This window comes from Dunckerocampus dactyliophorus, chromosome 9 (assembly GCF_027744805.1).
Source record: "Dunckerocampus dactyliophorus isolate RoL2022-P2 chromosome 9, RoL_Ddac_1.1, whole genome shotgun sequence".
In the NCBI taxonomy this organism is placed as follows: domain Eukaryota; kingdom Metazoa; phylum Chordata; class Actinopteri; order Syngnathiformes; family Syngnathidae; genus Dunckerocampus; species Dunckerocampus dactyliophorus.
In genome coordinates, this window is record NC_072827.1 from 30867725 (window position 1) to 30893478 (window position 25754).

General features: G+C 42.4%; 1 protein-coding gene across 1 annotated transcript in view; it reads left to right on the plus strand.

The window, feature by feature from the left end:
- The window catches only part of st6gal2a (ST6 beta-galactosamide alpha-2,6-sialyltranferase 2a), a 55561-nt gene that overhangs the window by 12042 nt on the left and 17765 nt on the right, over positions 1-25754 (plus strand). The window contains exons 2-5 of the mRNA XM_054786914.1: positions 17821-17848; positions 17920-18928; positions 23842-23939; positions 25308-25409. Of these exons, the coding sequence (XP_054642889.1) occupies positions 18007-18928; positions 23842-23939; positions 25308-25409 (1122 nt within the window). The 5' untranslated portion in view covers positions 17821-17848; positions 17920-18006. The remainder of the gene's footprint in view (positions 1-17820; positions 17849-17919; positions 18929-23841; positions 23940-25307; positions 25410-25754) is intronic.

A 25754-nucleotide genomic window follows, 5' to 3' on the forward strand; every position in this document is an offset into this window, starting at 1 on the left:
CTACAGCCTAACGTCGCCAGGACAAGCCACGATCAGAGGAGTCAAATATGGGCGAGTCACTTAATTCTTGTCCGATCCCGTAAGTTGATCATTAAAATTCAAAGCAAATTTGAACTTCGAGTGTTTAAACAAGAGAGAAACGTGAGAAAATGTTGATGCCTGTCATAGAAAAGTGTATCAAGCCTTAAAACATATAGAATCATTAGAAACAAACACAGTAAAACATATAGAATCATTGGAAACAAACACAGTAAAACATATAGAATCATTGGAAACAAACACAGTAAAACATATAGAATCATTGGAAACAAACACAGTAAAACATATAGAATCATTGTCAACAAACACAGTAAAACATATAGAATCATTGGAAACAAACACAGTAAAACATATAGAATCATTGGAAACAAACACAGTAAAACATATAGAATCATTAGAAACAAACACAGTAAAACATATAGAATCATTAGAAACAAACACAGTAAAACATATAGAATCATTAGAAACAAACACAGTAAAACATATAGAATCATTAGAAACAAACACAGTAAAACATATAGAATCATTGGAAACAAACACAGTAAAACATATAGAATCATTGGAAACAAACACAGTAAAACATATAGAATCATTAGAAACAAACACAGTAAAACATATAGAATCATTGGAAACAAACACAGTAAAACATATAGAATCATTAGAAACACAGTAAAACATATAGAATCATTGGAAACAAACACAGTAAAACATATAGAATCATTAGAAACACAGTAAAACATATAGAATCATTGGAAACAAACACAGTAAAACATATAGAATCATTAGAAACACAGTAAAACATATAGAATCATTAGAAACAAACACAGTAAAACATATAGAATCATTGTCAACAAACACAGTAAAACATATAGAATCATTAGAAACAAACACAGTAAAACATATAGAATCATTGGAAACAAACAGTTGGCTACTTCACGAATTTCACTTATTGCAGGCTATTTTGGGAACATATCCCCCGCGATAAACGAGGGAACACCGTATAACATGAATGTTGCTGTTCTTATTTTGCATCTAGCGATGAAATCAATGTAAAGACGATGAATAATAAGTGGAGATAATTCTGAGGAATTAGAACGTCATACCGATAATTCTGATAAAAATCGCTCCGATAACTGATGATTAAAAAACAACCACTCTCCAATACCCATACTGTGGTGTGCGTTACTGGTTTGGGAGCGACACCCTGTGCTTCGTCACTTCCCCACTTCCCCACCCCCCCCGAGCTCACTTGTAAACAATCATGGCGTGGGCCTTCTCGCTACGACGGCGGTTTGAACGCCTACAAAGATAACAGATCAATGAATTACCAATCATAATGAATTAATCTCTCCATTTTTTTAAATCTTCTGACAGCACTATTAATTAATAGATGTGAGATAAGAAAAACAAAACCTTATTCTTTTTTTTGCTTTGCTTTAGGCAATGAATTAGGAAAAAGCAGCTGTGTTTCCATCCATGCAGGCGTCTCTTTATTGTAGACTTGGACAATCACAGATCCTTTACTGATATTTTGGACTTCTTGATTGTGGCAACATCATAGACACTCTGTCCTTGAACAGGTGCTTCTTGTGGACCTAACTGTCAATCATGTGGGAGTTCTGAATGGTCCTGGCTCTGCAACACTTGACCGGCCTGTTAATGGCTCCAGTTGCCTCTGTAGAGCATTAATGGCTTTCACAGTGCTTTTTTTTTTTTTTGCACAAAGTGACTTGATTTTGGTTTTGCTTAGGTGGTGTTGTAGGAGGAGGAGCGCATGCCTAATCTGCCTCAGTGGGATCACTTTGTAACGGAGTTCGTGATCTTTGTAGACCCAGCATGATGCCGACACCAGTAACCCTTCTACGGGCCAAAGAAAATGGAGATTTTTCTTATTTATTTATGTTTTTTACACAATGTAGGTGGCGTACTCTCAGCGCCTGATCTGCTGAGATTCCAAATAACGCTAAATTGCATGAGCAAGCTAAAAAATTGCACGTGATATTAGTGGGCGTGTTGCGGCCGAGCTGCAAAGAGCAGCGGATACACGTACTGTACGCCTCCTCCTCGCGTTAACGTTCATGTTAAAGACCCAAAAATACCGACCGGTGCATCCTGGTAATCAGCAAAGGTTCTGCATATTTGTGAAGGCAAACATGCAAAATGGACTGCGAGTGCTATTTCACTCATTTGACAGCTGCAGTCCTTGTTTTATCTTATCTTGTTATCTTTGCACACGCTGTCAAGTTTTTATACACGCTAACTTCTAATAGAGTCTAACAGAGTGACGTGCGCAATAACAAAGTTGCACGCTTTTTCAAAAATATACTGATAAAGCATGCTGTTTGATGGCTGAATGTGACCTTTTATTAGTAAAGATTAGATTGTACTTTATTAATCCCACAGCGGGGAAATTCGCTTGTTACAGCAGCAAGCAAGATACGCAAGTAAGGAATACAGAAATAAGATCAGATAAAAACATAAATAAAAAATATATATGCATATTTAAGCTAATTTTAAGTGTGACTAAGTTAAGCATTTTCAAAGCAAAACATGGATAAATGAAGTCAAATACAAACACAAGGCGTTCACAAGACTCATTCAAAGATGTGATGTGTCAGTAATGTTCAGTGAGACACACAAGCACCAGACCTGATGACCGCAGCAACACGCATTTGTTGCAGGTTTGAATTATCGCACGACCGGGACAATAATCCCTAACACGGGCTGCTGTTGCGGCCGCAACCCACGCCAAGCTAAAACGTCACTCTGAACCCCCGATGTCACACATTTAGTCACACAAGCTGACTATCGGGGTGTTATTTAATATCCAGAGGACTCTACTAATGATCAAAATTGTATTTAGATGGTCGTAAACAGGCTTTCCATGCTCTAACTACAAAAATATTCCCTGTTTAGAAATAAATTCTCAATGAAATGCTAAGGTTATCACCCTAAGCTGTACTCCTGTAAACAGTTGAAGTGTGGAATAGAACTCAAGAAAATACGCTGGAGTTGAGTTGATAAAACGTCCTCTACGATCTACTCGGCCCTTTCAAGTTCAGGCTGGCGTAAAGTCCTCAAGAACTTGACACATTAAAAGTACTATTTGGAAAAAATGACAACAAAAGTATTAACTGATGGTAATCTTCCACATGAATCAACTCAAGCGCCCATTGTTTGTTACCTAAAAGAGAATTTCCAATGGAACGATGCATCAGATCTCATCACACTGATGAAGACATTTTATGGGCCGATGACATGGAAATCTAGTGTGGCCCCCTCCTGTAATGCAAACAAAGATGCTATATTCAGTCCCAGACAGGCTTAGACACTGTACTGCAGGACACGGAACAGAGGGAATATGGAATGAAGCGTCTCCTTTTCAATGTTTTACACAATATTGGCTCTGTCACGACCCCCATGTCTCCGGCTGCTCGTCATCTGCAGGCTATTCTGAACAGCTGCACTTTTGTTGTCGTGACGAGAATGAACTTCAGAGGGATCGGACGCAAGCGGTAAAATGACATGCGGTAAAGTTTTATGCCCTACACGGGAATAATAATCTAATAATCACTTCTGAAGCCAACGCGGACGCTGGAATTCCTTTCGGGGGGGGGTTCATTAAGAGATGAGAGCGCTGCGGCCAACGTAGTTGCAGAGAGTGCGCGTCCTCAGCTTTGAATCATAAGTAAGCTTTGATGCCGTCCGCCTTGCTGCTGCATCCCTGCACTGATTCAATTCAAATGTTATACAAATATTCATGGATGCGTTGCAAGAAATCATGTAAATCCAATGCATCCTTTTCAGAAAGCCAAAAACACAAAACACGTTTCTAGAGTTTTAGTAATTGTAGTTTTACACACAGAAAAGAATGTGGACAGTGTTTGCGATAACTGCACTGCTCTGTAAAAGACTCATCGCAAGTTATCGCAAACGCTTGATTGCAGTTGTTGCTGACGTTTGGTGGCCCAACCGGTTACTAGCTTTAGCGGGCAATCCCTTTTTCACACAGGGACACGTAGCTTTGGATGTTTTCCTGCCTTTTATAATAAAATGTTTCATTTCAAAACTGCATTTTGGGTTCAGTTGTGTTGTCGCTGACTGATATTTCAATTTGTTTTGATCTTCTGAAACATTTAAGAGTGACAAACATGCAAAAAACAAAAAAAAACAGGAACATTCACACTAATAAGATTCTCCGCCATTTTTTTCTTTATTATTATTATTATTATATAATATATTATATAATATATTATTCCTTATTAACTCCTCTTTCATTTTTCAACCGATTCACACCGTTCAAGCATCAAATCGTTCAGCTCATTTGGGAATAGAATGCGACCATTTCAGTTTTTAAAAAAAATTATCAGATTTTCCAAAAATCCCCAAATTCCACAGACTTTTTTCCCATTGAAACTCAATGGGCCTTTTTGAAACTTCCACCATGCGGACCATCTCCAAGACAGAATGTTCAGATCATTGGAGAATTTCTTTTTCTGCAAAAATGTTTGGTCTACGCCATATGGTGAGGGATGTTTCTTGGAAGATTCCCTCAGGTGCCCCTCCAAAGCTGTCTCTCACTCCTCAGCTGCACGTAGTGATGGGTCGATCGTGAATGAATCGACTCTTGGAGCCGGATCTTTTACGATAGTCGATTCACGTCGTTGGGAGCCGATTTTCCTCTTGTTTTTTACTGTTAATCATGAGACCTTCACCATTTGGTGATGAGGGTTAGAGTTTGGGGTTAGGGTGGGTTAGGATAGCTAACTGGTAGCATGCTAACGTTAGCATGTTAGCATTGCTAGCAGGCGTTTCCTTTTATTCCTTTTTCCTTTTGTTATTCGCTTTTTAAAAATGTTCCTTTACCTCATTAGGCTTGGCCATTCACACGCAATGTCTTCAGACGTTGCAACAGACGTTGCAATCATCTAGTCTTCATTTAATGTTGAGAATATGCCACGGGCCACTAACAATCAAGCTACGGGCCACAAATGGCCCCCGGGCTGCACTTTGGACACCCCTGCTGTGTGTTTATTTGACTATGTGGGGAAAAAAGAGCAATAATTGTTTAACGCGGGGGTTAGGTTCCAAAAAATACCAGTGTTAAGTGAAACCCATATAGTAGAAGTTGGGTTTTTAATTTATTTTTTATATATGTCCTTTGGTTCATGAGATATTTTTCCTTTACAGGATGTTTTTTGTTTACAGGATTTTTTAAAATGTTTTTTTCGTTTGCAGTATGTGTTTTTTTGTTTACAGGATATATTTTTTTGTTTATTGTATATGTTTTAAGGCTGTAAAACCCTGAGAAAATCGATATGTTGCGCTGAGAGGGCCTTAAAAGTGCGGATCACGCCTTGGTCCATGGGCTGAATCAGCGATCCTTATGTTATTCCCCCCTCCTTTATAGTATGAACCGAACATTCATTTATTCCGTAATTATTCCGTAATGGCACCTTTGTCGGTGCAGAGCGTTTAGTCGACGTCGTGAGTTTTGCGACATGGCATGGAGGACATTGTTAGATGGGCTACAGTCACTCAGCCAATCGGGACGCAGAACACAATGCGTTCATACACTGTAAAACAAAACGTGCTACACTGTAAAAAATTGCACATTGTAGCGAGGCAGCACTATTATTTTTAACTTTATTTGAAATGGCAAAAAACGTTTCAAGAATGATCTTTTTGTGAGTGCACTCCATGCATGCAGGATGGGAAAACACTCTGTAGGCGGATGTGAAAGACAGATGGGCTTTTTTCAAAAATGATTACGAGAGCACTGATTGGAATGTCAAAGCGCTTCTCACTTCATTGCTTGTGCTGACTGGCGGAGCGGCATCCCATCATCGTTTCTTCTCCAAAGCAACAATCACGCCCACTTGCCACAATAACGCACACAGTGGGACAATGTGAGAAAGTAGTCGGATTCAAACTTGCTTTGGTGATTCATACATTACTTGCGTGGCCCGGATGTGAATCTTACGTGATGTCTGGGCTGCAGACACGTTTCCTCCCAATGACGGCTCCTGCAGGAAGCACAAAAGGATGAGTGATTTGAAGTCATTCAGAGCAAGTGTGGGCCTGTTTGTCTTTGGACATGTTTCAAGTGTAGTGTGGCAGCACTCGGGCAACACGTCGCACACTGATGTTAGCTGATGCTCACCGTCGTTAGATGAACGACTCCAAGCCATTCCCAGAATTTGTTGCCGGGCAGAACGCTGAGGAGAGAAATCAAATGCGGACTCGGAGCAGACATCTTAGTAAGTCAGTTGATTAATATGCTTCCGAGTACTGACGGATTGGGTTCTGCAAACTGCAGCGGACCGCTCAGTGGCAGCCAGCAGTCAGTATGCTAAGGTGCAGTAAAAAAACCAAATCATTGCATGAATTGGCTTAAAACCAGCCTCCGATGCTCCGATCAGGGTTTTATGCTGCCGATACGATCATCCAGGACTGAAATCAACCGATACGATCACATGAATTAATTCTACATTTTTCAATGAATTCATGATAAGTGCTTATTTGCCGTAAGGAACCATAAAATCACCTCAATTTGGACCAAAACATGTTTGATGTACTTTTTGAAGAGAACAAATACTGTATCACTCGTGAAACGTCCAGGAGACTTTGGATGTGAGCGTACACCGGTTGGGGCTCTAGCAGGACTTCCATGGAAACCTGGCGTCTTCCACCGCTGAGAACGGCTGCTTGTCTCGTCCGATGGGTTATTAGCTTAGCCTTCTGACTGTCTCGCACGTAAGGCAGAGCGTCCACATGGCTGCGTTAGCTGCCGTTTGATAATCACACCGTGAGCCTCGGAAACACGGCGTACTCCATCGAGTGTTCTGTTCTTCAAATGCCGTATTAAATGAGAGCTTTTGAACGTGCTACCCCGGCAAGATAGTGTTGGTAGTTAAGTTCCACACAGCAGACATGATTTTGTTTTGGCGCACCCGCACACTGTGAAGGAAAGTGGGAGGAGCACGATGCCCAAGATGTTAGTTAGGGCACGACGCGACACTGCACACATGGATCGCTGCGGGCTGCAATAGTGCCAGCCACAGGTGATCGGCATTGAAAGGCAGTTATCAGCATATGCCAATCACGTGATTTGTCACGGAAATCGCCCGATACTGATCGGTGGCCGATCGACTGGACCATCCCTAACGTAAACACCTTAACTGTATTGTGTTTGGCTTTTTAAAGATCGGATGAACAGATTACGAGAGATTAGATAGATGACGCGACTGGAAGCGGGTTCTCTCTTGCGTGTAGCGTAGGCGCGTGTGCCACTGGAGCGCAGCTAGCTGGCTTTCTGCAGAAATTCAGAAATGTTCGTTAACTAACTAATAGTTCAGGCTAAAATGTGTCCATGTTTGGTGGTTGAACTTTAGGTACACCAAATGGCGGACTTCGGTCAGGATACGGACCCACGGATGGCCAATTACGGACCCGTGGCCAATTAAAGTCAATGGGAAATATCATAATAATAATAATAGTAATAATAACAATAATAATAATATATAATCATGCTCGCAGGCTGATTGCGGTGGCAGTTTGCAGGCGTAATTACTTCAGTTATTACGGTTACGTGGCAGCAAACACAGTGATGTCACTCAAAATGAGCCAATGAAATCGTTTCATTCACTTCATGGCAAGTAAACGGAGAACCATGACTTGGTGAAAAGTAAGAAAAGTTGGAAAATGTGAACGTTTAAAAGTGAATGGACGGACTAATACATGTTCATTCTTCCAGAATCCAGTGCCAGACCGCTCCGTCTCATATGCTCGGACACTGGAGCGCAAATGTGAACACACATTTCCACCCGAGTCTGATGTGAGAGCACGGATGATAACGTCGCTTGGAGCCCAGCATGAGTCCTAACACATTCATACATGGCACAGCGACATGCAAATGAGGGTTCAGTAAGGATTGTATGGATACTGAAGCAAAACAAAACATCCTCCACTGACGGGAGGGCATGAAGGAGTGCTTACTGATCAGCAGTGCTTACTCCAAAGTAAACAAAAAGAGGAATTGTATGACCACTTCAGGGGCAGGCAAACCCGTGTCAGCTACAACAATAACAAGAAAATCCCAAACTTTAAGAGGATGTACTGTTGAAGCTTTTCTGTTAAACAGGCACTTAAGTTATTATTTCATATGATTTTTTCTGAGAAACCTGTGCAGTTTTAAGCCTCTTGTGTTCATCAGTCAAACCTTTGACTAGCTTTGTGAAATGTGGTCCCGTTTAGGATAATTGTGTTGTAGTGGAACAACAGGTGGCTGTGCAGGCTTTCAGTATATTTCATACTCATAGGAGCCAGTCTGTTTGATGCAAAATGAGGTTCGGACCTTCGCTCTGGGAAAAAATGGCATAAACGGACTTACTCAATTATAATTAAAGACCTCTGATCCAAATTATTGCCGGGTTGCTCATGATTGTGAAGAAAAACACACAATTGTGTTTGTGCATGTCGTTAGTGCCTATTGTTAAAGACGTAGTACAGAAGTATGGAGGAAGCCGAACATCCATCCATCCGTCCCTCCCTCTCTCCGTCCCTCCCTCCCTCCCGTATCTGAGGTCGGGTCACAGGGGCAGCAGCCTAAGTAGAGAAGCCCAGACTTCCCTCTCCCAGTCTACTTTTGCAGCTCCTCCCGGTGGATCCCAAGCGGTCCCAGGCCAGTTGAGACATACTGTACACTCCAACATGTCCTGGGTCGGGTGTGCCCTGAGGTGTCCTGACCAGATGCCCGAGCCACCTCATCTGGCTTCCCTCAATGCGGAGAAGCAGCGGTACCACTCTTGAGTTTCTCCCATACGACAGTGCTTCTCACTTTATCTCCAAGGGAGAGCCCAGCCACCCTACGGCGCAAACTCATCTGGTCCGCATGTGCCTGAGATCTTGTCCTTTCCCTACGGTATTAGTATACCAACTTGGCACTTCTGGATACTCGGGTTACTATCTTGCTTTATGTTTACAAACCAACTTGTAGCATGTTGGCATTCTGTGGATCCCATTCAGCTTTAGCTCTTCAGCACCTGTTGATTGAGGCGTAACAACTGTTAGCATTTTCTCATTGGGCTTTTGAAAGTGTACCTGCTGACAGACATTGTGGGTCTGCCTTAGCACGTTCTGTACATACAGTATGTGCTATCTTTCTATACTGGCATACCGACTGTCAGCATATTAGTGCACAATAATTATGCATTCTTGATTGAAATAGTCTATGACCAAAAGGCATGTGCTTCTATTGTGCCGTCCAAACACCGAGTGGGTCCGATCTTGTTGCCTCGCAGCCATGTACCTGTTTGTTTGGCACCACTTCAACTTCTCCGAGATGAATATTAAAGAAAAAAAGGGCTTTATTTTTGGAAGATGGGAGAACAGCTCCGCTCCCGAGGCTTCAATACTTTATGAGGAACAAGGCCATCGCTTTGGTCAGTGTTTTAGTCAACAGAATGTGCACACTTACTTGGAGTACAGGAGTTACACAGCCTGCAGAAGAAGGAACAGTGTGTTCCCATCATAGAAACAGCGGTGATTGTTTTTCTTCTTCTTTTTTTAGCATTTTTAGGGAAGATAATGCATTGGAGGATTTGTTATGAAGGTATCTTCCATGTTTTATCATTTCATTTTATTGCTGGATGATTGGTCAATAATTCTTCTACCCCCAAACCACTGCACACAAAAGGTGAACATTTGTCGAAAGATGCACCCCTACTGTGTTGCATGTGTTATTTTTTTCTGACAAAGTAGTTTCATGATGGTGCTGCTATTAAGCCCAAAATTTGCTCTCATATTGTAAGTCGGGTTAACGTAAATTTCCCCCATAGCTTAATCTGCTCTACCAAACACCCACTGTGACTTTCGGGTGTTGGGATCACTACGTCATTTGGTACACACCTTTTAAGCGACTGACAAGCACATGTCTGGAAAATTTAAGCAAGATTGCTTGAAAAACATGGTTGCCACCAAGCCAAACGTCTTTGCAGGGGTGCTGGCGGGACTTGGCAACTAATTGTCCACAAGTCATTGACCGTGCAACTTTGAGGATATCCATTTTCCATGAATGCTAGCATGTATTCCACAGTGCTTTTTGGCGAGCCACAACTGTCAGTTATGATTAAGTCCAATTTTAAACCCTAAGCTCTGTCTGCTATATGTTAGCATGTTAGTATTTTATTTCTTAGCACTTAGCAATCTGTTAGCATACCGGATGGTAGCATGTTAGCGTTTCATACATTCAAAGTTAACACATTTCGTACTTATGAGCTATCTTGCTAGATGTAACAATACCAACTGTTAGCATGTTAGCATTTTACTATGCATAGTTGAAATGGTACCTGACTACAGGGTATGATGTAAAAGCCTTATGCGCCTGCCTTATTGCTTTCTGTACTCAAGCTGCTATCTTGCTTTAACGTGATGTTAACGTAACTTTAATGTTAACGTAGCTACTTTTAGCATGTTAGCATTCTACTGACCTGGCCAAAATGACTCTGTTTTCAATCATAGAAGGACGTCTCCTGTAAATAGTCCAACAAGAGATGCTATTTTGCTACATACATTGAGATTGCTTGAAAAGCAAATTTAAGCACAACTAGAGAACTGTTTTTATTTTTTTTAACAGCACTCCCACCTGGTACACGTAAAAACATCCATTGAGCGCTGACAGCCACTCATTAACTCGGTCGTGAAAACGCGCACATCCTGTATGTATTCTTTAAAGCCACTCACAAAAATGCACCAGGTGTTGGTACGGACGGTAGCCTAGTCTGTCAAGGGTGGTGATTCGACAGACCTTGCTCACCTCGTAGCACAACTCAGAGAACAATATGTGGAAAAGTTTCTCTGTAATGTTTTTCTTTGGTGGTGTGGCTCTTTGCTAGGACGTATGGAAAGCCCATCAGCAAAGGCCGACCCTCTCTTAGGACATTTGGTTTGAACTGCAGTAGAATGACGTCTAAGCGGTCCATTGGTTAGCACTGGAGCCTCACAGCAAGGAAGGGGGTTCTCCGGTTTGATCCCGGGCTTCCTCCCAACATGTATCCAAGGCTGTAAAGCTGCCATTGTGATTGACTGACTGGTGATCTGACCAGAGTTTACCCCCCATCCTTTGTCCAGTGTCAGCTGGGATAGTATCGTGTAACTCTGCACGTTGCAGTATAGAAAACTGACACATGAGTGGATGGAATGACTTGAATGGAGAAGCACACATGTGGGCTTATGGTCAAGACCAAACTGTGAATACAGTAATTCCTCGCTACTTTGCGCTTCGACTTTCACGGCTTCTCTCTGTCACGGTTTTTCAAAAATATATTCCTGAATAACTCATCATGGCGAGGGACGACTACCATAATTTCTGGTATATGAGACGCACCGGTGTGCAAGCCGCACCCACTAAATTTAGAGAGAAAAACAGGTTTATAAATACACAGTGTAAGCCGCACCGGACTAAAAGCCACATTTGTCCACATCTTAAAATGGCATATTGTGGCCAGAGTTCGGGAGCTCCCTCTGGTGGACGCAGGCAGCTGAATCATTGTAGCGCCCTTCTGCTGGGAAGAAATACATTATGGGAAGAAGTGAAAATAGTTTGTTTTTTATGTTAAACTCATATTGGTACTTGTCTTGTATATTTCTTAGCTACCTTTTTGAGTGTTAAGTTGCTGTGTGATGATTTTAGCCTTCTATCTAAGATGACACCGTGAGTCAGACTGTTATACTGAGTAATGACCTCCTGCCATTTCCGATGGGTTGACAAGCTCACCGTGAGTTCCCTTGTAGCTCGTGATTGGCTCCTGCCAAAGAAAGCGCTAGCGTTTGCTCACTGACGCGCGAGCGGCACAGTATTTGAACAACTAGTAGTACTTCTGGATTGAAGGAGTCACAAGATGAGAACATGGTCATAAGTTAGCCACGCCGCTGTAAAAGCCGCAGGGTTCAAAGTTTAAGAAAAAAGTAGCGGCTTGTGCACAATCCTACCTGAGTGTGGATTGGTTTCATCTACAAAATGTCCTCTATGACATGGCTAACACATTTGAATTCGTCATAATAATTTATCATCAGCTCTGATAATAGAGAAAGTATCAGGAAAAACAAAACACGACACCAAAATGTATCTGAAGGGCAAAATAAAAGACAGCCCAGTGGGTTAGAATGAATTACAATCAAGTCCTCTGAGGGACATCCTCAATGTATGAAAAGTATATGGAATATTATGGATATGGTTAGCATTTGCGGCTCATATGATTTTATAGCGGGTTTAGAATTGGCATGAAACGCTGGCCGTATGCGACCCACAAGCCTTCGGTTTCCGAACGCTGCCTTGAACACGAATGACAAACCAAACGCCACAAATAGGCTCAACTGCTCACACAGCCCACATCTCCGCTCTCAAGTAGGCAAACCCGTCATCATTTTGGGGTTTTTAAGTCATCCCGTTGGCTTTCTGGCACCGTCACGTACCCATGTTTCACAGGCCGCCCCCCCTTTGTGGAAGCCGCTTGCAAGACACTGTTCTGCCGGATGCCGCCTCTCCACCTGTGCCTTTTGTGTGGTTGCTGCCAGGTGAGGTGAAGCTTAACTTAAAAAAAAAAGTTATGGATATTCGACCTTTACTTGACTTAATTTGACCTTCTCTAAACTTTTGAATACACGTGTCGTGTACTGTTACAACTTCCAACTTCCCAACTGGTGCGACCCACAAATGGAGCAATAAATTGTGTCAGTTGGGTTGTTTTTCCAACCATTGACCTCCGTACTTTCGACATGTTGGAACTGCTTCACTCAACTCGCAACTGATGCCCCCCCCCCCCATCTTGCTGTTTTCCCTCATGCTTGCACTAGGGTCACCGCTTGAGCTCTGGCCTCCTGTGTGGCCGAGGGCAGGAGGTCTGCGTGGATTGAGGAAGGGGGGGAGGGTTGCCGGCGTATGTCGGTGGCGCCTGAGATCATTTTTACTGCACTCCGCAAGTCCTGGCAGGACCGTCAGGAAGCTGTAATTAGGACGGGAGGTTTAACTCGGACGAGACACTCCCCCCTGCCCCCCCCCGTCCGCCCCAGTGGTCCTGTGAGAAATGTCTCACTTTATTTCTGTAATTAGGTGTGCTTGAGTGCTTGAGTAGGTGGTGGTCCTGTCCTATTTAATACACTTCACCTTCAAAGGGGAAGCACATTCCCTTCCAATTCCAATTACGAAACAATTCCATTGAATGAATCCGTTCCAGAGTCAAACCGCAGCCAACATGAAACCCTTATGAACTTTACAGGCAATACTAGCGGAACACATTTACTGTGACACTCGCAAGCAAGACTTTTACTTTTATACTTTTACTTATTTCCTCGCATTATATATTGTAATTTCCGGACTATGGACGCACCGGTATGTCAGCCGAAACCACTAAATGTAAAGAGACGATAACGTTGTACATACTGTATATACCATAGATAGACTTGCCATATTCGACGAAGACACATGAGGAGGTTCAGCTAGAACTTGTGGCAGGAGACACCTGTTGACGCCTTCTTGCAGAGGCTTGCTGACTGCCCGTCTCCCTCGTAGTGTTTCAATTGCTTCCATTCCTGCATAAACGTATTTGCCACCATGCAAGGGGTCCAGAGCAAGTTGTTCCCAGTTGCTTGGATTGATCTTCATCGCCTGCAAGACCCTTTTGATGGAGTCTTTGTAATGGAGTCTCTGACCACCCTGCAGCTGCCTTCCCAAATCTTAGTTCACCGTAGAGAGGTAGCTCTGGTAGGCGTGAATCATCCAGATGGCAAACACGTCCCGTCCACCTCAGTCTAGAGGCTGCTGACCGAGCTTCTACACTTGGCATGTTTGCCCTTTTAAGAACTTCCGTATTGGACTTTGTCTTGCCACTTAATCTGCATGATGTAGCGCAAATGGCGGCATGTCAGGTGCCTGATGGCCCTATGGTAAAGAGGTGCTAGAGCATAGAGCAAGGTAGACCTCTCTGGTCCCACAGTCTACTTCTTAAGGCATCAAAGGCAACACGTGTCGCTCAGATACGTCTGCTGATTTTATTGTTGAGAATGGCTTCAGTATTGATCGCACTTCCAAGGTAGACAAAACTTAGCTCAGAGTTTCGTGGTACACCATCAATTGTGATTTTTGGCTCCACATAGTTCTCATTCGGAGGAGGCTGGTAAAGACTTTTTTTTTCATGTTAATCTTTAAACCCAACCTTTTGGAGGCTCTTTGGAAGCTGGTGATTATTTCTTGCAGGTCTTCGAGAGGATCGGAGATGAAGGCCGAGTCGTCACAATTGAACAGCCTCATAATTCCTTCGTCACACACATTGTCAGTCACTCTCTCTTTCACTGTCGTTCTTCGTTGTCTCAAGGCAAATTAGCCATTTCGCTTGAGCTGTCTTCTTAATTAAGTCCAGCCTTTCGAAACCTGTTGGTGACAGTGTACGGTTGGTGGTCCGAGTAGTCCAAACTGAAGCTGTAGTAACTGTACACTTGATCAAACTTACTTAAGATGTGTCAGACATTGTTGCATCAGACTTCAAAACATGACATTAGCTTCCACCTCACACGCCTACGTCACTACTTCCTGAAGCTGCATCTTGGGAAATGCAGTTTTTAGCCACAAATGAGCCGCATCACTGTACAAGCCGCAGGGTTCAAAGCATGAGAAAAAAGTAGTGTCTGGAAATGACTGTACTCTATTGGGTAATAGGAGTGTAAAGGTGACTATAGGGTGTTATTTCATGTCTAGACGACTATAATAACGTAAAAAATATATAACCTATTTAAAAGATTGTAAACCGGTTTTCTATGCCATGACTATGAAAATATTTTATTTATAAAGAAGGAATCCTACTTTGCAGAATTTCACTGGTCTGGAACCAACTAACCGAGAAATTACTGGACTAAAATGAGAGATTTAGAAGATGTGACTTTGAACAGTAAAACCTCAAATCATGCGTTTTTTTGACAACAAAAACACAAATATTCCCACCCCAAAAAAACCTCCTAAAAAAACTCTGCCCCACCACTGCTGTAAAAGCTTTTAATCATCATCGACATGGAATGGAGGCTGCAAAGTCGGCCTGGCAATTTTTTGTCTTTCAAGGTCGTATCAGAGCCGTAACGTTATGAGCCGTAACGGCGCCCGTACGTAAGGGTATCCCGTCCTGTCGTGTTGAAAGCAATTGTGGCAGTTTGATTGTGTTTTCTGCTCATCTGATTGTGTGTTCTGTGTAAGGGCAAGGGTGGCTCTGCTACCACAATGTCTTCACCTTTTATCCCAACTTTGTTGAGGCCATTTTCCGTAGACTCAATCTCAGCAAAAGATCACAGACCAATCCCCCGGTGTCCCACTTGCATGCATTCCCACCTACTCTGTCATCCCTCCTGGCATCTTGGCGCTCTGCAACGTTGGCAGCCCATGAAGGCACTAACGACAATCTGTGACTATCAGCAGGGACCAGGGAATTCTGGACACATTTTGATGGATGAAGGAGGTAATTTTTTTTACAGAAATGATGGAAGGAAGTTGATTTTAATACACCTCTTTGACTTCTGTAGACTGGCGTGAGCTTGTGTACAAGGAATGTGCATTTGACTGAATTTCTTCGATTAAACTATGGCGGGAAGTTTTTTCTTCAATACCGTATTGACCCGACTATAAGACGGTATTTTATTCCCTATGAAAGACAGGCCCTCTTATACAGTATTTGGGCTCTAAAGATTTAATACATGGAAACCAACCAGCGGCTACGACTTCCTCCAAGCCAGCCAGAGCTTTTCTTCTTGTCACTCACTGACACACTGGAGGGGAAAAACGTCACAAAGGTTATTAGCAAACAACAGATGAGAAGTTCTGATTTTAAGGCAATGGTGCAACAGAATCATCTAGCAACTTTGGAGCAGGGAGGACATAAATGATGGTTGTCATTTTTTTCTTTTGACTTTGTAGTAAAAAAAAGGGTCTTGAAAAAGTGGGATTGTCTTATATTCAGGGTGGTCTTATATCCAGGATGGTCTTATATTCAGGATGGTCTTATATCCAGGATGGTCTTATATTCAGGATGGTCTTATATCCAGGATGGTCTTATATCCAGGATGGTCTTATATCCAGGATGGTCTCATATCCAGGATGGTCTTACAGTATATTCAGGATGGTCTTATATCCAGGATGGTCTTATATCCAGGATGGTCTTATATCCAGGATGGTCTTATATTCAGGATGGTTTTATATCCAGGATGGTCTTATATCCAGGATGGTCTTATATCCAGGATGGTCTTATATCCAGGATGGTCTTATATCCAGGATGGTCTTATATTTAGGTCAATTGGGTATTAGTGCAGGATGGAAAATAATCATGCAAGTGATAGGAGCATCTGTTTCTGAAACTTCTGAACCCTTGTTTCAATGCCAATGGTGTTCTTTTCATCCAAAATATATAATTGGAAATGCATTCTTTTGATTGGACGGCAACAATATGTTTTCTTATACGGTGGAACCTCACTTTACGTCATTAATCAACAATTAACAAAAGTAATTAACAAAAGTCGTTGTTATTGTTTTACATGCAGAAAACAAGTCAAAATGCATGTTAATAGGAATTAAAAGGATAAATGAACATTTAAGGTTACTTTTACCTTCATTGAAGATGTGATTGTTGCCAAAGACATGACGTGGCAGCCAGCCAGACCAACACGGACACCACCTTTCGGTGTTTTTCCGTGAGGTATTTCTTAAATGTAACAGTTTTTCTCCCCTCGGTAATCCAAAGTGGAACCAGAGAAAGTTGCAAGTGCCAGAATTTTGACAAAGAAGGGGAGAAATACTGTTGAATTCAAGAATTAGCTCATGTTTAAAAGGTGGTGTTGATCTTGCTGCCGTATCGTATCTTTGGGAGCAGTCACATCTTCAGTGAAGGTAAATGTCATCTTAAATATTCATCTATCCTTTTCATTTGCCTTTTATATGCATTTAGAATTGCTTTATGTATGTACAGTAAAACTATAATTGTAAACCTCAACTGCAGATGACGTCATAGACCGCAGACGCAGCTGACTTCCGCTTCTTGTTTTGATGTAGCGGCAAGCTAATAGGATGCGAAGAATGTTTTGTGATTAAAAACACATGAAGAACACAGTTGGACTCACGCAGTGTATTTATAACACGACATATTGGACGCTGACCGTAAAATGCACGTAAACCGAGGCAAAACTGTGGTGTAAATTTTAGACGTTAACCCAAAAAACACGCTAACCCGGGCAGATGCTAACAGAGCTTCCACTGTATTCACCATTTGCTGCTGCTCCTGGAGAGTAAATAAAATGAAATTCATGTAATACAGATATCTTTATTTTTTTGTGTAATAATTTGACAAATGGCCAATGGCTGATGGACAATTACTTGCTAGGTCACGCCCGTGTCCCTGAGTCGTTTTGCTTGATGATGGCCATGTTTTTCAACCAACCTTGCTCAAATTGTACCCGTACATGCTTGTCAGTCCCCTAAAGGTGTGTGCCAAATTTCAAACACGCTAAAGTTAGTGTGGGCGTTGACCTGATAACAAATTTCAAGTCAATCCGACTGATGGGGTTCAAACTTTGGGGGTTAATAACAGCGCCACCATGTGGTGCGTTTGTCAGGAAAATAACAGCTCAGGCAACACAGTCCAGGTGCATGTTTTGACAAATGTTCACCCTTTTCTGTGCAGATGTTCAGGAGTAGAAGAGTTTTTTAAATGATCGCTAATATTCGCTCTGTGTGTTCTCTTTTATTTGCAGTCTGGTACATGAAGAAGTAGAATCTGAGGTGAGTTTAAGTTACAGTTGGGACATACCAGACCAGTTCTTCCTGCCTTCTGATCTGTCTTTCTCCTCCAGGGCCTCCCAGTTGACATCTGGGCTGACCCCAGCCTCGGCCCCCCTCCTCCAATTCCTCCAGCTGCAGGGCTTTGTTGCCCCAGAGTAATGAAGTCCAGCATGTGGCAATGGCGGAGGCTTGTGCTGGTAGGAATGCTGGCCTGGGTTCTCTTCTTCCTCGCTCTCTTCTCCTACTTCCTGGACGCCGGCCCGCTGCTCACCCAGCACCCCGACACCCGCCGTCTGGCTTCCATACAGCAGAACTCTTTGACAGGCTCCAGGCCTGAGTTGGCCCCCAGCCTGACCCCAACTTATCCTGGAGATGGACCTGGATTGGAGGCTCACAGCAGCTCTGTGACCCCGGGGTCCAGCGTGGAGGTGAGCAGAAGCCCTAACAGTGCACTCGATGCCAACTATGGTAGCCAGGAGACCAGTCGCCAAGACTCCCTGGACCCCCAGACTCTGGCTGCATGGTCTTCTTTTGGCACCGAGAATGTGGGCTCTCATTCGAGTCGAGACAGAACTTCCCGGACCACAGAGTATCAAAACCATGTGAAAAAAGTGCACAACCAGGGTGGGGAGGAGGAGGAGGAAGATGCAGATGAAGAAAGAGGAAACAGAATGAGGACTCTCAGGGGGGCTGCTGACGCCTCCTCTGATCTGGAGGAGTCCTACTCCTCCAAGTCGGCGTTGGCGGCGAAGCGCCTGTGGCAGGGCCTCATGTCTTCATCTACGCTGAAGCAGGTCAGGAACGAGTATCTGAACGCCAACAAGTACCACGTGGCCTTCAAGGGGCCCCGTAGGACCTCGCAAAGCGCCAAGGAGCTGCTGTGTCAGATGAAAGCTCAGGCCCCACTCAGCACGGTGGATGGGTCCGAGCAGCCCTTCTCCTCGTTTGGGTGGGCTGACCTGGTGCCCTCCCTGACCCTGGAGCAGCTGTACAGGACTCAGGGGCGGAGCAGCTTCCGTACATGCGCCGTGGTCTCCTCGGCCGGCGCCATCCTGCGGTCGGGACTGGGCAAAGAGATTGGTGAGTAGAAGGAAACTTGCATTTGTGGTATGTTCAGGGTCACGTCAGTTAGACATTGCGTTGCTGATGAATGCCGTTACTGGACTGGGTCAGAAGCAGAGCCTATCACACTTCATTGACTTTGTGATGCATTCAGGGGTCATTCCCTGAATTACAATTTCAGTCTCTTGAAGTTCCTTGATTTCTTGGGATGCGTTCGGGGTCACTTCAGTCGGACATCGACTTTCTCATAGCAATTGCGTGCAAACGCTGCACTTAGACTGAAGAGACGCCAAAGCAGAGCCGTTACAAGTAGTGTCATTTGTAGTGACTGGGGGTGCGTTCAGGGCCATCAATCATCACTTTTACTATGAGCTTACATTTCAACACGAAGCTGACATTGACATTTGCGTAGGAATTGCATGTGAATGCTCATAGCGAACCCGCAGGGAGTCATCGAGTCTCTGATTGGATCATAACATTACATTTTAGGATGTGTTTAGGGTCACTTCCACAATCATCACTTTCACATTTGAACATGAACTCGACATTGAAATTCATGCAGGACAAGGACATACTTTCATTTAGACACATCCTCAGATACTGAGATTGGACCTACTGGAGTTGATTGGTGCATTCAGGGTCACTTTTGGCATCACGTTACATTTGAACTTGAATGAGCCGTGAACATTTTCACGAGAATTGCACATAAAGGCTCTTTAGTTGGCCGAATAGTATGGCAAGACAACTATTTCTAGAGCACAATTCACACACAAGGTCATTGAAGTGCTTTACAGACAAGAAAGGTCAAATCACTTCATAAAATCATTACGCAAAGTTCCACAAATCAATTCCATAAAACATAAAAGTTGAGGATTGTCGCACATCTTCTGGAAGACTGGTCCAGATTTCGGCAGCATAAAACTGAAACGCAGCCTCACCGTGTTTAGTCGTGGCTCCGGGCACCCGCAGGAGACCCCTCCCTGAGCTCCTCGGAGCCCGAGATGGTTTACGTGGCTCCAACATGTCAGATGCGCTTCGGCCCAAAACCATGAAAAGACTTGCACACAAGCAGAGCAGTTTTAAAGTACTGGACTGACATGCTCATATTTCCTGGTTCTAGTCAGGACTCGAGCAGCAGCGTTCTGGATGTACTGCGGCTGTTTCACTGCTCGTTTAGAGAACCCGGTGAGAAGGCCCTTGCAGGAGTCTAGCCTGCTGGAGATTAAGGATTAGTCTCTGTAAATCTGTTTCAGACACTCACCCCTTCATTTTTTAGGTGGAAACAAATGGATTTGGTTGTAAGCCGAGTGTCTTGTAGTTTCTTGAATTGTGGCGCCTTCAGGCTCACTTCCTGAATAATTGCGAGAATTTGAATAAGAGCTAGAAATTGTGTGTGAGTACTGACAATCACCTTGCAAGAAAGAAACTCACTGGATCAGAACCTTGAGTGTGTTGCTGAATTTGTGGTGCATTCGGGATCAGTTCAGGAATGAGGGATTGCATGTGAATGCTGATCGTGGACTGAGTGGAATTGAGTGGGTCATAAGCAGAGCCTCCTGCAGCATTCTGGGGTGTGTTCAGGGTCACTTATTGACCAATCACGTCATGAAGACTTTCACATGAACTAGACGGGACAAGTCGTGGCTCATCAGAACAGCAAGCACATGCTAAGTGTTCTCTTGTGGTTCCTTCAATGTTTGGGTGTGTTCAGGGGCACTTTCGGAGTCATCACTTCATCTCCATACACGCGTGGCCTTTTTACGTAGTATGTGAAGTATTTATATTTATGTACGTGAATTATAGGGAATTAGAGTTAATTCAGTGATTAAATCATTCAATTGAATGTAAAAGACATGCAAATCCTAATAAGTTTTTCCAGCGAGGGCCACATGCTGAAAGTGAAAGGATGCGAGGGCCACTTGGGTATTTTCTATGCTAGGAAGTCCTAAATACAGTATTTCAAGAAAAAACCACCTCACCTTTGTCACACAGGTGAAAAAGCCTACTGTTTGCCTACTTGTTTTTTTTTTATTTTACAAATATTTCAACACTTAATAAATAAATTTTCTTCTGGTCATATTATGACTTTATTCCCATATTATAAGTTCTTCCCCAAAGTAATTTTCCAAGAATGCCAACTTTCATTGATTTGTTTCTCATTTTATTACGTTTCAAAAACACATACTGTATTTTTTCTTGAATATTTCAACTCAGTGCCACTAAGTTGCCAATATTTTTCCTCATAATATTTTGACTTTATTCTCGTAAACTCCTGACTTCGTGACTTTTTGTCTCGTGAGAGTACAATTTTTTTTCCTCATGATATTTTGATTTTATTCCCATAAAACTGATTTTCATGTCTGCTGTTGTTTTCTTTTTTTAATTTTCCAGCTATTTCATCTTTCATTTTGTAGATTTTCTTCTCATAAATTATAACTTTTCCTGAACCCAATTTTGCAAAAATTACAGCTTTATCTTTTGTTTCTCAAAAAGAAAAAAAAGTGTGCTCCTAAAATGCCATTATTTTTCCTTCAATATTATGAGGTCATTCTCATAAAATAGCAACTTTTTTTCTCGTTAGAATCCGACTTTTTTTCCTCGTCAAATTAAAGCTGTTTTTTCCTTTTCTGCTTCCAAATAGTTCAGCTTTCTTCTTGTAAATTTAAACACAGCAACTCACACGAGCACCTCTTTTTATCTCTGCAGAAAAAAACAAACTGCAAACGCACCATGTGTCTGAGAAGTATGGCGCTTATTAGAGGAAGGCCTTTATTTGTCCATCCTTCCCGTGGAAATGTCCACTAGGGGGCTGTAATTACGGAAGGGCAGGTGTGGCAGAGCTTTGGGAAAAAAGAATAATAGTACAATAAAACAAAATAAATATGAATATTTGTCTGCTGACCTGTATAATAAAAGTATTTCCTGCACATGTCATGATCAGATCCTGGGCAGAACCCCAAGATGAGGCCTACTCCGTGAGTTGGGTCATGGCGCCTGCCAGTTTGTCTTTGTCAGCACGTCGCCAATGATATGTTGCAGAAACATTTATGATGCACCAGGGCTGGGTAACATCTTCAACGCCAGTGTCACATCATTGTTCTTGCTGCTCGGACAATGAAATACAGAGGAACGCCATACGGGAGGCACTTGCAGTACGTGAGCTGAAAAGTGCTTGTCACTGCCGTCCTTCCATAGAGCACATAAGCCAGCTTTTCTTTTTTTTTGGAGGGGGGGGTGACATCAGCTGCACCCTAATAAAGGCCTTACCCCTCCTAGGTAATGAACACGTCCACCTATCATAGGAGAAAATATGGCATTAAAGATCATTTGAAAGACGACCTCACAACAGTCTGTGGTTGTGTAGGTTTGTATTGAAACACTGCAGTGATATTTCCGTACGTGTGGTCATCCTCGGTGTTGTTTCCAGGAAAAAGGTGCACCTGCTCGGTAGCGCAGGAAGTGAGTGTCGTACATGCACACACGTGCGCACATGCTAAAATCCCACAGAGGCCAACTGTTGAAGTGTACAAAAGCAGTGAAGTTAAAACAAAAAAATCCTGAGTAGTTCTTCAATGAGCACTAATGCGGGCCCCCCCCCATGCCGAGCAGCAGCAGCATAGTCATCATCGTGACTCGACACCTACTTTTATAGACTGACTTGACTTGAATTATTTAACTGCCAACCTACTTCTTTATTGAAAAAAATCTTTATTGAAAGCTTATGAACCTGCCCCAGCTAGTAAAAGCCAATAGAAGACATAATGTGCAATGCGTTGGCGCCCCCTTGTGGTAAACTGAATGAAGAGCGGGGTCAGACTCTTTTTCTCCCGTTAGTTGTAGTAAGAATAGAAGAATTGCAGCCATATTGTGACGTTTAAATAACAATATATTTATGCATGTATGATTCCTTTTAACTGTTTGAGCATAGATGATCTAGAATCAATCTCAACACATTTATTACGTTGGTTTTCAGTGATGTTGCTAGTCTGTATGTGCCCTGCGATTGGCTGGCCAGCAGTCCAGGATGTACCCCTCCTCTCGCCCAAAGGCAGCTGGGGTAGGCTCCAGCATCCCCGTGACCCTAGCGAGGATAAATGGGTGGATGTGTTTTCAGTGGTCATACTTATGTTTTTATATTTCAGTCAATTATAGATACTATATGTTTTTATAATGACAGCAAGTCCTTTCAAGGAAGTTTTGAACTTTGAATTTATATATTTGAAAAATGACATATTTGTAGATAATAAATGTGTTCATTGTGAATAATTCAGTTTTCTACTGCACACAGCCCATAAATTTGACAAGAATCCAACATATTTATGACAGATAAATCACGTATTTATATTTATTACAGTTTATGAAGGTGAGCATATATTTTGTATTTGATTTTCTTATACATATTGTATGTCTTATTCAATAATATTAATATTTTATTACATTGTGCATGAACGCCAGTAAAGGAACTTTTATTGTGCCAAATCTCAAGAAGTAATGTAGCAGGCAGCGGATATAAATAATATCCATAACGCAAAGTAGTAAACTTTTTTATGCTACAGCGCCCTCTGGTGGACCTGATAGGGGACTGCCATTTTGACCCCAAAGAAACTGTAGCGTCACTCATGCTCACCACTCGAAGGCACTTTGGTACTCTTTCTTTTGTGACACGCCTGCCCACGTGTGTAGCAAAAGATATGTTTGTGTATGCACGTGCTTCCGCTCATTCACGTGCAAATCAATATATAATATATGCCCGCGAGTCATCCTTGCATTGTTTTTGATGCAAATAAAAACCTCGAGCAGCCATACTCTGGCCAGGAGACGCTTCTCAACGGTCACATGGCAGATATTCATATCTTTTATTGTTGCTGTGGCTGAAGTGGGCTGTTAAAGTTCATGTTTCTCCTCATGTGCTTTTTCATTTGCATTTTCAGACGCTCATGACGCAGTGTTGAGGTTCAACGCGGCGCCCACCGAGGGCTACGAGAGAGACGTGGGGAGCAAAACCACCATCAGGATCATCAACTCGCAGGTGAGAACATGCAGAATGATCAGACTGATGAGTCGCGTGGAGGAAGATGTCAGGAAATATTCATGGTGGCCATAATGGAAGCAATTATTGGGATAGCGGCTCAACCAAAATCATCATCATGAAAATAATGACCGTTCCGAAGAGACGCGTAGAATGATGTGCAGTATGACTTCGAGGGGTTCGTTCCAAATTCAGTTTTGATGTTTGTGCCGTTTTTGCATAATCACGGGAGGGCCCGTTGGCAAATGAACGAATAATATGGAAAGCCCTCGTCACGAGGTTTTGAGGTATGACTACATGGCTTGTTGAAAGGTTAGCTTGGATGTGCTATGAACGCCTGTTTGATGTTTCTTTTTCGCTTCCACATTTCTCAACCGATTCAGACCGTTCCAAAGTCACTGTTAGAAAAAAATTAAATTAAAAAAAGACATTTAGCCTTCCCGGTACATTGCGCATCACGCTATCATGCTAGCTGTTAGCATGCTAATGTTAATATGTTAGCATTGCTAGCATGTTAGCATTAGCGTAGTAGCATTTTTAGCCATTTTTATAGCGAGACACATATATAAACACTTTATACTATTAATTACGCTACGTCTTAGCATGCTCATCTTAGCATGTTAGCATTGCTAGCATGCTAACATTAGCATGGTAGCATTGTTAGCCATTTTCATAGCTAGACACATATATAAACACTTTCCATTATGATGCACTGTGTTAGCATGGTAACGTTGAACACTTGCAATCTAAATATAAAGATAAAATAAACGTAGGACAAATATTTATGGTGTAAATCACAGTGGGGGGGGAACTGCCGTGCTTGGCGGAGGTCTGCGACATCCGAGTGCTTTCTAGTTATGCTTGAAAATGCTTAATTTTATGTAAATAAATAGGTAACATTTGCTTAAGGATGCTTTTTTTTTTACTATTAATAGGCCGTATTCAACCACGAAACAACATTTTGTGTATTTTTAAAAAACTGAAGTGGCGAGGGACTGTTGACAAGCCACGTAGTAATACAGAAAGCTTTAATCAAACCCTTTAATTAGGCGCTTGAGTCTGTGGGGTTTGTTGCAATTTTAATCTTGATGCTTGTGAACGAGTGTTTTGTGGTTTTTCAATAAAAATAAAAAAAAATTATTTTTGTTGTTATGCATTGCGTCATTATCTGACAACATACCGCCAAGCTAACTTGTGACATGGACTAACGCCCCCGTGGAGACGGTATGCCCCGACACCCGACATGGTTTGTGTTCCATTGTGTTTTGATGTCTGTGCTACTGATGATGATGATGATGATGATGATGATGATGATGATTATTGTGATGTTGGTGGGATACTGAACAACGTGTACAATATCCTCTACAGATTCTGGCAAAGACCAAGTTTCAATTCAAAACAAGTTCTCTTTACAAGAATGTCACCCTGGTGGCCTGGGACCCTGCACCCTATGACCTCAACCTACACAAGGTAAATGTAAATAGAAATAGAAATAGAAATAGAAACAAGCATGCATGCGAGCATACAGCGGTGGGAAGAAGTGTTTGCCCCCTTCCTGATTTCTTATTTTTTTGCATGTTTGTCACACTTAAATGTTTCAGATCGTCAAACAAATTTCATAATTAGTCAGTGACAACACAACTCAACACAAAATGCAGTTTTAAATGAAACGTTTTATTATTAAGGGGAAAAAGGTCCAAACCCTGGCCCTGTGTGGAAAAGTGATTGCCTCCCGTTAAAACATAACTGAGATGAATTAAGATCTATCAGTGTGGAAAAGGTTATAAAGCCATTTCTAAAGCGTTGGGACTCCAG